A 13,062-nucleotide genomic window follows, 5' to 3' on the forward strand; every position below is an offset into this window, starting at 1 on the left:
ATCCGAAACTTGACAGAACTTCCAACAGAGCCTGCAAATGCTCGTGGCCATCAAAGAATGTGTGAGTGAGCCACTGTTCCCCCAAATAAATTTTTTTGGGGCCATTTGTGTTGTGCACATCTAGGATTTCTCAGGATATGGAGATTAAAATACAGGAAAAGCACAAGCCACCAGGTTTAGTCTGGGACATAAAATGGGCCTGTTCACCAATAAAACAAGAAAAAGTAGCCCACAATCGCAAATTACTATTGGTTACTTTTTATGACTATTTTAAGCACTACATATGGGGGACCTTTCAGTAAAACGCGTTGTAAATAGTACATTTTAAAGCACATTTGATCAGTAACATTGCTCAAAACTCCCAGCTGTACGCTCCTCCCCAAACTGGCCCCCTTTGGCCCAAAAGTAACCTGGCCCAAACTAGCATTTTCAACCAGCCCTTCAGCATTGCTATATAGGCCAGCTCCAATCTACAGACAAGTGAAACACACATCTGTAGTACGACGACGTCTGCGTCCTAATCTTTGCTTTTGCTGGTTTTGATCTGCCCCGTCCAGCAACACACTTCATCTTTACATAGGAGTATCCTTATCGTTGGAAGACTCTGTTCCCTTATTTGTTTTTTGTCTCCACTCAACAGGGGGACTATGCTGACTCCTAGTGCCTTCAGTGTCATTTGCCTTACCTTTTGGGAGGGAAAAACCTGCACGTAAAAAAGAAGAAAAAAAAAAGATCCTTGGCTAGTGATGACCAACCATTCAATGATTTAAAACTAATGAGAAAGGAGATGCCTGATGGTCTGGTAGCAGTTCATAGTTCATATTTTTACACAACTAGGTTACTCAACTAAGATTATAGTACAATAGGCCATTTCAGCAAAAAAGCCATGCCACCTAATGGCCATCAACGGAAGCTCATCTCCAGTTAAAGGCCAAACTGCAATGCATTATGGGCATGCAAATTGGCTTGGAAAAACGCACATTTAGCTTCATAGGAGAAAAATGCCATTGCCTCCCAGGGCAGTGCCATTGTATATACCGCTTTACCAACGCAAGACTGACAGCTCTCACGGATGCAACAACCAACCACATATGCATTTCGCCCTCGTTCGGGCACCCTTGAGATTGAAGCATTGGGGCAGGTTTACCGTTCCCCAGCCAATGTTAATCTGGGTTTTGAAAAACACCCTGTGCCAAATGTAAGGCTAGCACAATTAATTGTACATAGCCTTTCATTGCCAGTACTTGATATTTGATCCCAGTGGTGGTCATACATTTTTAAACAAGCTAATTTGGAAGCATGAGGTTGCAGCATGTTACTAACCCGCTATTGATACAGGGACCCAACTATCACAATTTGCAAAAAACCCAAAGGAATAGTTGCGTTAAGTCTAGTCTTCCGATTGGTTAAGTTACAGGGGTAGCAAAGCAGCCCACATGGGGTTAAAAGCAGCAACATAGTTTGATGTGGGCAAAAGATAAATGATTGTATTCATGTATTGGCGCAACACGTCTTTCCAACGCACAGCTTTACCGTCTTGCGACGTGTATCGTGAGCGACCTGTGTATTTAATTTTCTGTTTCAAATATCCTGTTAAATCAAATGGATCTTCTTTTGCAGCTTTGCACCATCCTGCTTGCTTGAAATGGACACCGAGGTTGATTTCGGCACGCTTATTGCAAATAGCAAAGTGATCTCCAAAGAGATTACCATCATGAATCATGGATCTTCTCCAGGTAAACCATGAAATATTCCATATTATGTTAAAATGGTTGTCTTGCAAAACTTTACAATTGCGAGGATCATAGGGCCTCATTTAGAGTTGAGTGGTAACCGTCCATTTGCCAGTATTTGAGAAACACCCCAAGATTTATTGTCTGCCCAATTTAGGGTGAAATGAAATGCAGCCGGTGGCATTCTCTTGGAAAGCCATCGGAGGTAACCAGACTTTGTTCAGAAAGTTCACCTATTTTTGTCTCTCTCTCTTGCGTTTAAGCTCAAATGGTTGGCACCCGTTACCACGCATGAGAGACAGACACTGAGATAACAGAAGACTCTGCACCGTTCAAAAATGTGATACTAGATAGAGGCTGCAAAACTCACTTCATGGCTTTGTGAGGAAAATGCAATACTGGCCCTACTTTACAATAATGTGTTTTTAAATCTTTCACTTCAATATAGCTTTTAAAATAATTTAAAGAAATTACCTTGGCCTACCGTAAGACTTGCTGTGCCTGACATTGAACAACCCATCACATTCCACAGTTAAATGAGAAAAGGATTTTAAGCTAACCCTCAGCAAGAAATGTAGACTGTTTTCAAACTGTTTCCCTTTTTCGGGGAGTTTTTAAGGTCTTCTTTTTAGGTAAGAGCACAATTACAGACCTCCATTCTATGCATACTGTTCCTTCGGCCGCTCAAGTTTAAAACATTTTTTTTACTTCACTTCCAGAATAACTGTTGTATGGGATTTTCTTTACCGATCATATCACTCTGCACCACCAGAGAAAAATGTCTGTGGGACTTTGAAAGCTAGTGCATCGCTTCATCTCTGCATAGTATTTTCAGTTAGTCCAATAAAAGTTATCAAAACCTGCATCTTGTGTGATTTTATAACTGGACTAAAATGTAACCAAAGCTTTCTTTGAACACCACTTGGCTATATGACTGGAGGTTTCTGGCTTGATCAGGATTGCCTCTGTCCAAGCTCATTGATCCGTCGTGCCCATCTAGAATCCAGAATCCTTGGCTCTCAATAGCAGTGGCTCATCTACTTCAGCATGGTAGTTTGTGTTTGACTCTGCAGCAGTCTCTCCACCCTTGCGATTTGGCAATGGTCTCAACACCAGGCATAGTTTCCTTAAGCAGAGGTGTTGCTAGGAGGGGCTAAGGGGAATATAGCACCTGATCTTTTGGTTGTAGCCCCGGATAGAATCCCAGGAGCTACAAGCAAAAGGCTAGCTAGCCCACAGCCCCGACAGTTCCAACATCAGTGTAGCACTTGGTCTTTACCAGACCTAGCAACACCCTTGTCCTTAAGTACCTAGACACTCCTCGTCCATATTAGTTCTTGCCATTCTTGTAGTCCACTGTCTTTTCAATGTTTATGATCCTTCCCTCCTTCTGGGTTGGAACCCGATTGATGTCTTCCTGCTGAAGCTCGTTTGGCTTTCCCGTAGTCGGTTGCATATGGACTACGTAATATGGAGAGCAAGTAAAAGATTATACGTACTGTGACCGGGGTCAGAAACGTAGCCCTGTCAAAGGGGTGGGGAAGTCGAGCAGTGGGGGGTTGTGGGTGGGGAGGGAGGGAGGGACCCAGCTCAACCCGGTGTAATAGGCATACCAGGGTGTTTGCAGAGCTAGTCCTGCCACTGATGCAGGTTGATGGAGTTGGCAGGGCCCCAGTTTCCACCCCTTCACTCATGTGTCTGGTTACAAGAGATGGCACTTTTAATCATCCCATGATGTACAACATGCTGGGCAGTAATCTGTTTGCTTTCAGACCCCTCTGTGCCAAACATAATAAAATCCCTTAAACTGTCATTGGGAGTTAGTGTGTTCCTCAAGCCCTCTGTGAAAATACCATACACTATTTTGAATTCGCACACTACATTTACATGTTCTGAGACCCTGCTTCTCCTCAGTGAATTTTTTCTCCATGCACAACGCCACCATAGTACCCTGTAAAATAATAGCCCAATTTAGCAATCAAAGTCCAGTACCAAATTTTAAATTTCTTTAACTTGCAAACTCGCGTGTTCAGAAACCATCTACAGAACCAAGAAAAAGAAGACGGCCATGGAGGGTGCATGAACGTTCTGGCTCGCATAGAGGTTGACTTGGCAGTAAAAAAAGCACCTGAAACTCGATTACTGCCCCTTTTTTCGCACCACCAAATTTAAAGTTTCAGTTCTGAGAGTGTATAAGATCCAGCTAGTTTTATATGCAGGAAATGTTCTCCACATTAACACGTTTCTGCATTAAATAATATCGCATTTCCCCAATGGAGATTCACAGAAGTGTCTGCATGACTGAGTTATGCGTACCATTCAAACCACTGCATGTAGGAACAATAATTCAGTTTTGCGATCTTGGAGTGAATATGTCCCTCTTAATTGAGCTCTTAAAGTAACGAATGTCTAACATTTCCCAAGGTTTTTAGTTGAATCCATAAATGTTATATGGGATCTTCACACTAGAATCTGATCTTCATCCCCTTAACATTGTTGGTCCTAGGTCCGGCCTTGTGTGTTCCTGCACAAAGTATATGCAACCCCAACTTTGTCTCTCCCAGAAAAAGAAGCAAAGGCACTGCACTTTGCTATGGGCAAGAGGTTTAGGCATTCTGTCCTGCTTTTTTAGATTTTTGTTTTTACTTCCAGATGTTTTGAGCTGTTGGATTCTAACTACTTTTGTTAGTTCATCCATATTAGGAAATATTTTGCCAAACTTATTTATTATAATTGTATTCATTCTCTACTTTTTTAATCTTATGCCATACCTATTGTGACAAGGCAGTTGAACGGCGGTCTGTCATTGTTTGAAGAACTGAGACTGAGATGCCAAGTATGATTTATATGAATTATTTTAATGCAAATTAAATCTGTGTCAGGATGGTAGAAATGGATCCAACTCAATAAACAAGGTGTCGGGATGTTGGTAACTGTGCCAGGATACAATGTGACTGAATGGCAAGTCTCAACAATGAGTCTCTAGAAGCGGGGTTTCCTCTCCTTTTGCTTGAAAGGGGCTCGGTCAGGGCAATATTTAGTTTCGGAAATCAAACAAAAATAATCCAAGCAAGGTGACTGGTGCAAAGCAAACTGTTCCATATGTTCCTCCAAGTCCAACAAATAATCAAGGGTCAAATCAAGTGGGTCCCTCCTCAAGATGGATGTCGGTGCTCCTACTGGTGTAGGATTGATTGGGATCGTCTGGTTCTCTGACCCAAGGCCAGGGGTGCAGTCTTTACAGCTGAGGACCCAGGGCAGTCGAATTTGTTCATGCCTACCCCTGCTCACTGCTTCATAGTGCATTTCTATGGGGCACTCTCTTGGTGGGTTGGCCAAGACATCCTGCCAGGCTGGGTCCAAAGTTGATGTTTCCAGGCAAGACTTGAGTGTCTTTGTTGGGTTTGGCAGAGAAGCATGACCCTACTGTCACCTTAAACCAACTGCTCCTTCTGCCATTCTCCCTGCACCCTTGACTACTGATTTGTTCTTCCTGTCCTCTGCTGTAGTCATATCCTCTAGTTCCTTCACCGGGTTCTATACCCTTCCCCTGAAACAACGTGGTCATCCAGAACCTCCATATCCAATTGATATAATCAGTTCATTTTCTCCTGATCTCCCATGCTGTAGATGGTCCAGCTCTTTCCCCCTAGCTAGTTGTTTAGCACCCTCCCTTTCCTGATGGTATGCCCTTTTTCATCCTACCAACAATACTGCCTCCTCTGTGATGACCTCACCTTCTCACTATTGTGTACTCTTGCCTGGGTGTTCTTCTTTATACACTAAACCTCTCCTAGCTATAGATTCTCCTCCTGCTCCCCAGGGCAAATCTCCAATTCAGTTTCCTTCAACACACTACATTGGCACTATATTGGCACTGGATCTCAAGGGATTGGATCTGCTGCTCTTCTCCTGACAACTCATCCAAATCTTCACACTAAATGGGCTGGCTGTCTTTTGAAGGCTAAGCTCTCGTATCTTTGGGAGGTACCTAATTATGTTGGTTGCACTTAAGATGTGCAGGCTGGGTTGGCCTAGCCTGTGATGGGACCATGTGTGTGAGGTCATGTCTGCAGGGGGCTGGCCTGAGGTTAAATCCAGGCAAGCCACCATATTGGGTTCCTTAATAGTCCTGGCTGTGTGTATTCTCCTTCCCTACCCCTGAAATCTCTGCTGAGTCTGCCTGCTTTGATTGGACTCTTTGTATCTCCAGCATGTGAATTAATAGTTAGTAAACCCAGTGGTAGGCTTGGGGGGGGAAAATGTTTAGTTGTGTATTAATTGTTGTGTAGAACTTTCAATATATCAACTCCTGCAAAGCTTGTTGGAGCAAGAGAGAAATACCTCTTTGTTGTAACCCTCCTGTTAAAGAAGTGCAATTGCGTTGGTTTTTCTATTCTTTATGCATGATGTGCAAAAAATAAATTTGCAGTGTTCTCGTGCAGGCTTGGACCCTGTTATTTCGGTTCTGCTGGTAGAACTTGAGTCCACAAGGCCTCCCTGTAGCTGTGGGCCGGGGGTTTCAGGGCGAGTGGTTGGGGTTCCGAAGTCCGTCTCTTCTGGTCTCTCAGGTGCGTATGGTGTGGTAACTGCGTGGGTGAAAACTGCTTCCCACTACGTATGTATGTCTATTTAACCTTTCCGGATCACCAGAATCCCTCCAGCTCCTCCCCGAACAGTACCTCCACTGGAGTGCTCTATTCCATGCACATTTGACTGCTATCCCACTTCTCTCCTGGGGTGGAGGGGGTGAGTCCACCATGCTCTCTGGCCACCCGCATCCAAAAGCCTGACAGAATGTCTAGTTGTCGCTGTGTGGTGCAGTCTGGGATGCCCCTCGTATCAATTGCCCTTAATTATTCAGCCTGCCAATCTATGTAATGTCTCGGGTGGACCACCCATTTCATAAGTGCCGGTCCAAGGTCTTGTCCCCTGACAAGGGGTCCCTTGATGAGGGTGCCGGCGGCTGGGAGAATAACCCTGTTCAGCCCTCTGCTTCAGCAGGCTAGTCCCTGTTTCATCGGTATGTGGTGCGTGTAGATAGATGGCAGCGGCAGGTCGTTCTGGCCCGGGGTCCTGAGACGCGTATCAGTAAAGGCAAGTACCTTATTGCACCTGCTTGGGCACACAAGGTTGCAGCGCACGCCCTTTCCGCTGCGCCGCAATGTTCCAGGCTACGGGCAGTGGGCTGGATCTTGTCCCTCCAGTACTTGGAAGGCTGCAGCCTCTGCTACCTCACCATGCCGTATCCGGCTGGTGTTTTCCATCGCAAGAGTGCTCAGGAAGGTCAGGGGCCACCAGGGTTTCCCCAGAACCCACTGGAGACCAGAACTTAATGTGTGTAATGTCAATCCCAGGGGGGAGGTAGGCCCCCAGTCTGTCTCTCTGGTGCACTCAGGGCAGGTCCTCTCCACCGCGCCAGCCCAGCGCCAAGCTGATCCTCCGTTCTTCCCTTTGCAAAGCCTCTGCGACAGCGCCTCTTGGTTCAGGACGCGCCATCCTCAGCCCGTCCCAGTCACCAGCATGGGCCGTGTATGAACCGTCTGCCACCCGGCTCTGTGGGGCACAAGGCAGCCGCAGCACTCCTCAGTGGGCACTAGCCCCACGCTCCGATTCAGTTGCTATGTGGATTAGGCGATTGCGGCCCTCGGTTGTCCGGTGATCCACGGCTTCCCTTATTGCCCGCCATTTTGGTGGGTGTCACAAGTATGACCTCGGCCCCTCTTCGGCGTCTCGTTTCTCCCGGGCCAGCCGGAATCCCATAGGCACACTCCATTGGTTCCCAGTAGGTTCTTCTATCTGCCAATGCTTGCCTCTCCCAGTTATGTCACAAAAAGGCGGGATTTTTAACAGGATGTTGCTGGTGGCCGCAGAAGCTCCAAGGACTCACGTCTCCATAGCTCGCCTGCTGGTAACATCCCCCACCCCCTTATGCAACCTCAGTTAACTGCTGGTATAGTTTCTTTTTCAATTTCCTCTCCTTTAAGAAAGTGATATCCCTTCTCACTTGCCTCTTCTTGGCTTAAGCAATACTGTGTTTCATTTCCCTTTTTTAAGTACTCTTCCTGTTTGCAGATTACATTAGTTTCGATCGAATATTCTCCCCCTCTTTACTTGGACAATGATTTTTCTTCATTTGCTCTCTCTCGATACAATCATTTTGCCAATATTGCTTTACGGCATTAGTTCGGTATTCAAAACAATTGAGTCCCCTCATCACTTTAACATTGGGATTACAATGTGTCTCTGGTCGATCTCACTCTATAAGCGTTATGCTTTACTTCATTAGCTCGGTATTCAAAACCATCGCTTTGTATTAATGGTCTAATTATGGAGCTCACCAGGGTTACCTAGCGACAGCCAACTCACTGGTTTTCCTCTGTGCCTCTATTCGACCCGCTGACACTTCCACTTCTTTTCTCTGTTTGGGATCCGGGCATCCATCCATTCCAGTTGTATCTTCGTTGCTCGCGCTTTCTGCAAAAGGAGCCTGCTTTGCCTCTCAATTATTCAGATGAACTTCAATCATTGGAGGAGCCACAGAATCGGGTGACCCATCCTCCCCCAAGGGACAGCTGGTCTTGCTACCGCTTCCTGCTGCGCGATCTCTGCAACTTGGATTCCCAGCTTTAACAACGCTCTCGGCTACGCAACCCGCTGCATACAAATCAGGCACCAGCGTCTTCTCTTTTGATTCTGCTGCTTCCACTAGTGCGGTTTACATATTCTCAAGGCCTGCACCTGAAGGGTTATTAAATATTCAAAAGTCCCGCTCAGGTGTGGGTCATCAGAACAACTAAACTGTATGTTATGGTTCTGAACCTCTGAGCTACTCTTCCCAGTACCTATAGCATTATGAGACTTGAAGTCCCTAATGTTCTGATTGATTCTTACCTTATTTATTTCACTCTGGTTGAATGTTTTATCTAATGTATTTTTAGTAGAAGCTTCCAAAGGAATTATTATTTTTTGTTTTGTTTACAATTCCAACCGAAGGTGAAATTGCAACTATCAGAAGTGATGGTAGGAATTCTCTTAATCTTACATATACCATTTTCAGGTTGACCATAAGGGTCTTCACAACTGACAGCTTGTATCATTTTAGGAAGGGAAGCCTTACTCTGACAACAAGCCATTCCGGTGCAATGTAAGTCTTATCCTCCAAAGCAGATCAATACCACTTCTCTCCTAACAGTCCTCCCATTCCCTTGGTGTCCTTTTCCTCCCAGGTGATCCACCCGGCTAGTACCACCGACAGGGTTAGGATCTGGTAGCGGCTACCTTCCCCAGGCCACTTGGGAGTAGACTTATAGGCAGGTTTTCTGCAAGGATGCTGCAAGATTCATCACGTTCCGGCTGCACTGCCGTACTAAAGGTTAGGCGGTGAGTGGAGGATTCACCTCCAGAAAAATGCTGGAGGCAAATCTGGCACTTTACTACTGAAATTCTGTGGAATTACTGCTGACGGTAATTCTGCTGAAATCCCCATGAAGACCTATGCACTCCATTTAATGGGTACTAGCACAGTTTAGCACCACTTGTAATCCGACAGTAATCCTGCCAGTTCAAGTGGCGATAACAGTAAATCAGTTTGGTGGTATTTTGGCGGATTTTACTGCTGAAATATCACCAAACTTGTATTGAGGCCCTATGACTTGTGACATGGCGGTATTAATCTTCATTTTTGGACTCCACTGGGGATTTGCCAGTTTTACCACAGCAGTAATTTTGCCTATGGTAAACTACACAATTTTGGAGTGGGGCTGTCTACCTTCAGCCACGTGCTGGTGGAAAATCCTACACTTTACATCAGAATTCGGCAGTGCTGGAAACTTGGTGTGGCAGCAAATCTGCTACTGCCATTTTACTGTCATTTTACCTGCACCATCGAACACTTAATGAGCTCAGGTGTCTCTTTGTCTTACTTGGATATTACATTTTAGTGCCTTTGCGAATCCCTGATTTAACACTTGCCCAAATTGTGTGATACAGGGCAAATCAATTTACTTTATAAGATTTGTTTTTCTTCTCTACCAAAATTATCACTACCTACAAGTGGTTCCCTGTGTTGTAGAATACAGCCTTAAGAATGTGACGTTGTTCCTTCACATTTGTTTCTCAATTGTATTTCTATCCTGAACCCTCCTCTTCGCTGGCCTACTCATGTGGTGGCTCCTCAAATAGTGGTTTGGTAATTGTAAAATACAAACCATTGAGTATTTGGCTTCTGTTCAGTGCTTTAAATGGGAAAATGGAAGTCTCGCTACTCCCCAATGTAGGCTTTAAATGGTCTGGGTCTCAGACCACGTGAGGTCCAAAAATTGCTCTTTTGCGTCTCCCCGCCCCCAAATTCTCTGTCTTTTCACCCAGTCAGGAAGCACTCTACGTCTCACTTTATATGCGTGTCTTGCTCTTTGTGTCGCACTATCTTTTTGTATCACTTTCTATATGTCTCTCTCACCACTTATCTCAGCGCCAATCCTATTTTAGGCCTCTTTCTCTTTGTGTGAGTCCCTTTTGTTCTGATCTTGGGCCTTGGGACCCTGCCACACTGAAACATTACAATAAGTGATTCCGACCAAAATCTCAGTATAATCGTTTACTTTTAAGCCATTCACTTGAAATGTGATTATCAGCCTAATGCAGTCACCTCTCAAAGATGTCCATAAATCAGAGACTGAATTTGCCATGTTTTGGAACAAATATAGTCATGTTAAAGGTATTTATATCGCGCACTGTTACCAATGTAGCTGGTCCCCGGGCGCTCAGACGGATCTGTAAACAAGAAGGCGGGTGGGCTATATTAGTCGGTTGAAGAGGGAACAACAGAGTGAGTGAGAGAGAAGTGATGTGATGTGCTGTTGGCGGCTTCAGTTTGGTTTCCACTGTGCGCTGAGCTTTGGTGCATGTATCGGACCGGGGTGAGACCTTGTGAGCTGTTTGTGTTGTTTGTTGTTTTTGCGTTGTGGTGAAGTGTGTGTGGTTTGCTGGACGAGGAGATGGTTGTGTGGATTTTTGGGTGAATTAGGTATGCAGAGATTTGAAGTTGGGTTAGTGGGTTGTATGTCCTGGTTCTGGCAGGTCTTGTTTTGTTTAACTAGCATTCCTATGGGTAGGCTTAGTTGGTGCTTTCATTTCTTGACAATCTAACTATTGTGGGTGGTGACGTGGCACGTTCCCGGCTATTGTGTGTGAATTTAGTATGGTGGGGTTTGGTATGTCTAATCCTGCCTTCTGGTGTTAGTGCTGTGGATTGGCTGTCCCCTATTTCCTTGCTATCTAATGTGACGTAGGTCTGTTGGTACTTGGTGTAATTCGGGGTCAGGGTGCTGTTGATGAATCGTCCTTGTCCTTCCGTCTTGGTCTGCCTGTGGGTTCAGTCTTTAGTGTCATCCTATCATAGCTATCTCTCAGTTTGTAGTTTGGTATGTCGTACAATGTCTTCCTTCGATTTTGTTTGTAGTAGATTGCTTGGTCTGATCCTGGATCGGTATCTTCTTTAATTATTTTTTTTAGTTATGTGTGCCCCTGTGCGCGGTCTTCTAGTTGCGGAGTGAAGAGCCAGGATTTCAGCAGTTTCCTGAATAGTAGCTGGTTTCTTGTGTTAAGTATATTCTTTGGTAAGCCGTTCCAAGTTTTCGGTGCCTGGTGAGAGAAAGAAGATCCTCCGAGTTTTCTTTTGTTGTAGGGTTTCCATTTCAGACGGATGTCGTTGCTTGATCTAAGTGTTCTTGTTGGTTGATGTAAGCACAGTTTGTCTCTCAGGAACTCTGCGCCTTGGTTGTGGATTGCTCTGTGCGTGATGCACATTGACTTGTTGTTTTATTGATAGCCAACATAGTGTTTTTAGCGCAGGTGTGATGTGTTCTCTTTGGAGTAGTTTGAGAAGCAATCCGGCCGCCAAATTTTGTGTGTTGCAGTTTTTTTTCAGAAGTCGTTAAGGCATACCCAGGTATAGGCTATTGGTGTAATCTACTCTGGACATGATGAGAGCTATGATGGGTAAGTATTTTGTTGCGAATGACTGAAACGGTAGGACCCATTTTTTTTTTTTGTTTTCTACTCCGGAGAAAGAAGCATTTCTTGAGTAGGGTGTTTACTTGTGGCTCTAGGGTAAGTTTGTTGTCCATCAGGACCCCCAGGTTTTTTACAATCGACGATGGGGCTGGGGTTGTACCGAGTTCCCTTGGTCAAGGGATGCAGTGGTTGTCTTCTCCGTTTGTTGTGATGATCATTATTTCTGTTTTGCCTGGGTTGATTTTGAGGTATTTTGAGTTCATCCAGTTGAATACCTCACGAAGGCAGTTCTCTAGTGTTTTGTTTTCTTCTAGAGTGTCTTGTATTTTGATGACCATTTGTGTGTCGTCTGAGTAGTTGTAGCCAGTGAGGCTGTGTCTTTTGATGATTTTGATTAGTAGAGATAGGTAGATGTTGAATAATAACAGGGAGAATGATGATCATTGTGGTACTCCGCATGTGGAGTCTCTTGGGTTGGATTGGTAAGGTTTCATCCATATGGTTTCTGTTCTGTTTGTTAAGGAGGGTTTTATCCACAGTAGGGCGGTGTCTGTTATTCCCAGTCCATCTAATCTCGTGATGCGGATGTTGTGGATAACTGTGTCGAATGCCGCAGACAGGTCTAGGAGTATCAAGGCAGTACTGCTTTTAGGTGGTACCATGTTGAGAGGAGAGCTTATTCTGTTCCTCGCATTGGTCTGAAACGGACATCTGCCTGGTCTAGTAGCCAGTGCTCTGTTTTGAATTCTTGGGTTGTTTTGTATATGTAGGTTTCGAGCAGTTTGGCGGTGTACGGGATGTTGGAGATGGGTCTGTAGTTGGAGAGGTCCTCTACGTTTCCTGCTGTATCTTTGAGTAGCAACCTGATGTACGCTGATTGGAAGGATTGTGGCAATTTCCCTGTTGAGATTGAAAGGTTGAGGACATTCCTGTGGTATTCCATGGGAGTGCCTTGTTTGAGGATGGATTTGTATATGTTGGGGGTGGGGTGGGGCCGAGATCCACGGGAGAGCCTGTTTTGTTGCTTTGATTTACCAGTTTGACGAAAGTCGCCACTGATAATTTGGGGTAGCTTTGTAGTTTGTTTGGATGTTCCTTGTGAGGATAGGTGGGTTCCGTGGTATGATCGCATGGTCTGTTTTGTATGGTTTGTTGGATGGTGATTTTGTTTTTGAAGTGGTCTGCTAGGTCATTTCTTAGTTTCATCGATGGTATTGGCGTGTTGTTGCAACCAAGTGGGTTTTTATTTCATTTGATTCTGAAGAGTTCTTTTTGGGTGTTTGGTGCTTTGAAGATTCAGTTGTCTTTCCTC

At 44.8% G+C, this 13,062-nt stretch overlaps 1 protein-coding gene across 1 annotated transcript in view; it reads left to right on the forward strand.

The window, feature by feature from the left end:
- CFAP47 (cilia and flagella associated protein 47) overlaps positions 1–13,062 on the forward strand; it is a 3,369,192-nt gene that overhangs the window by 48,502 nt on the left and 3,307,628 nt on the right. The window contains exon 3 of the mRNA XM_069639370.1: positions 1,621–1,736. Within this exon, the coding sequence (XP_069495471.1) occupies positions 1,621–1,736 (116 nt within the window). The remainder of the gene's footprint in view (positions 1–1,620; positions 1,737–13,062) is intronic.

Source organism: Ambystoma mexicanum, chromosome 7q (assembly GCF_040938575.1).
Source record: "Ambystoma mexicanum isolate Mex_15411 chromosome 7q, UKY_AmexF1_1, whole genome shotgun sequence".
NCBI lineage: Eukaryota > Metazoa > Chordata > Amphibia > Caudata > Ambystomatidae > Ambystoma > Ambystoma mexicanum.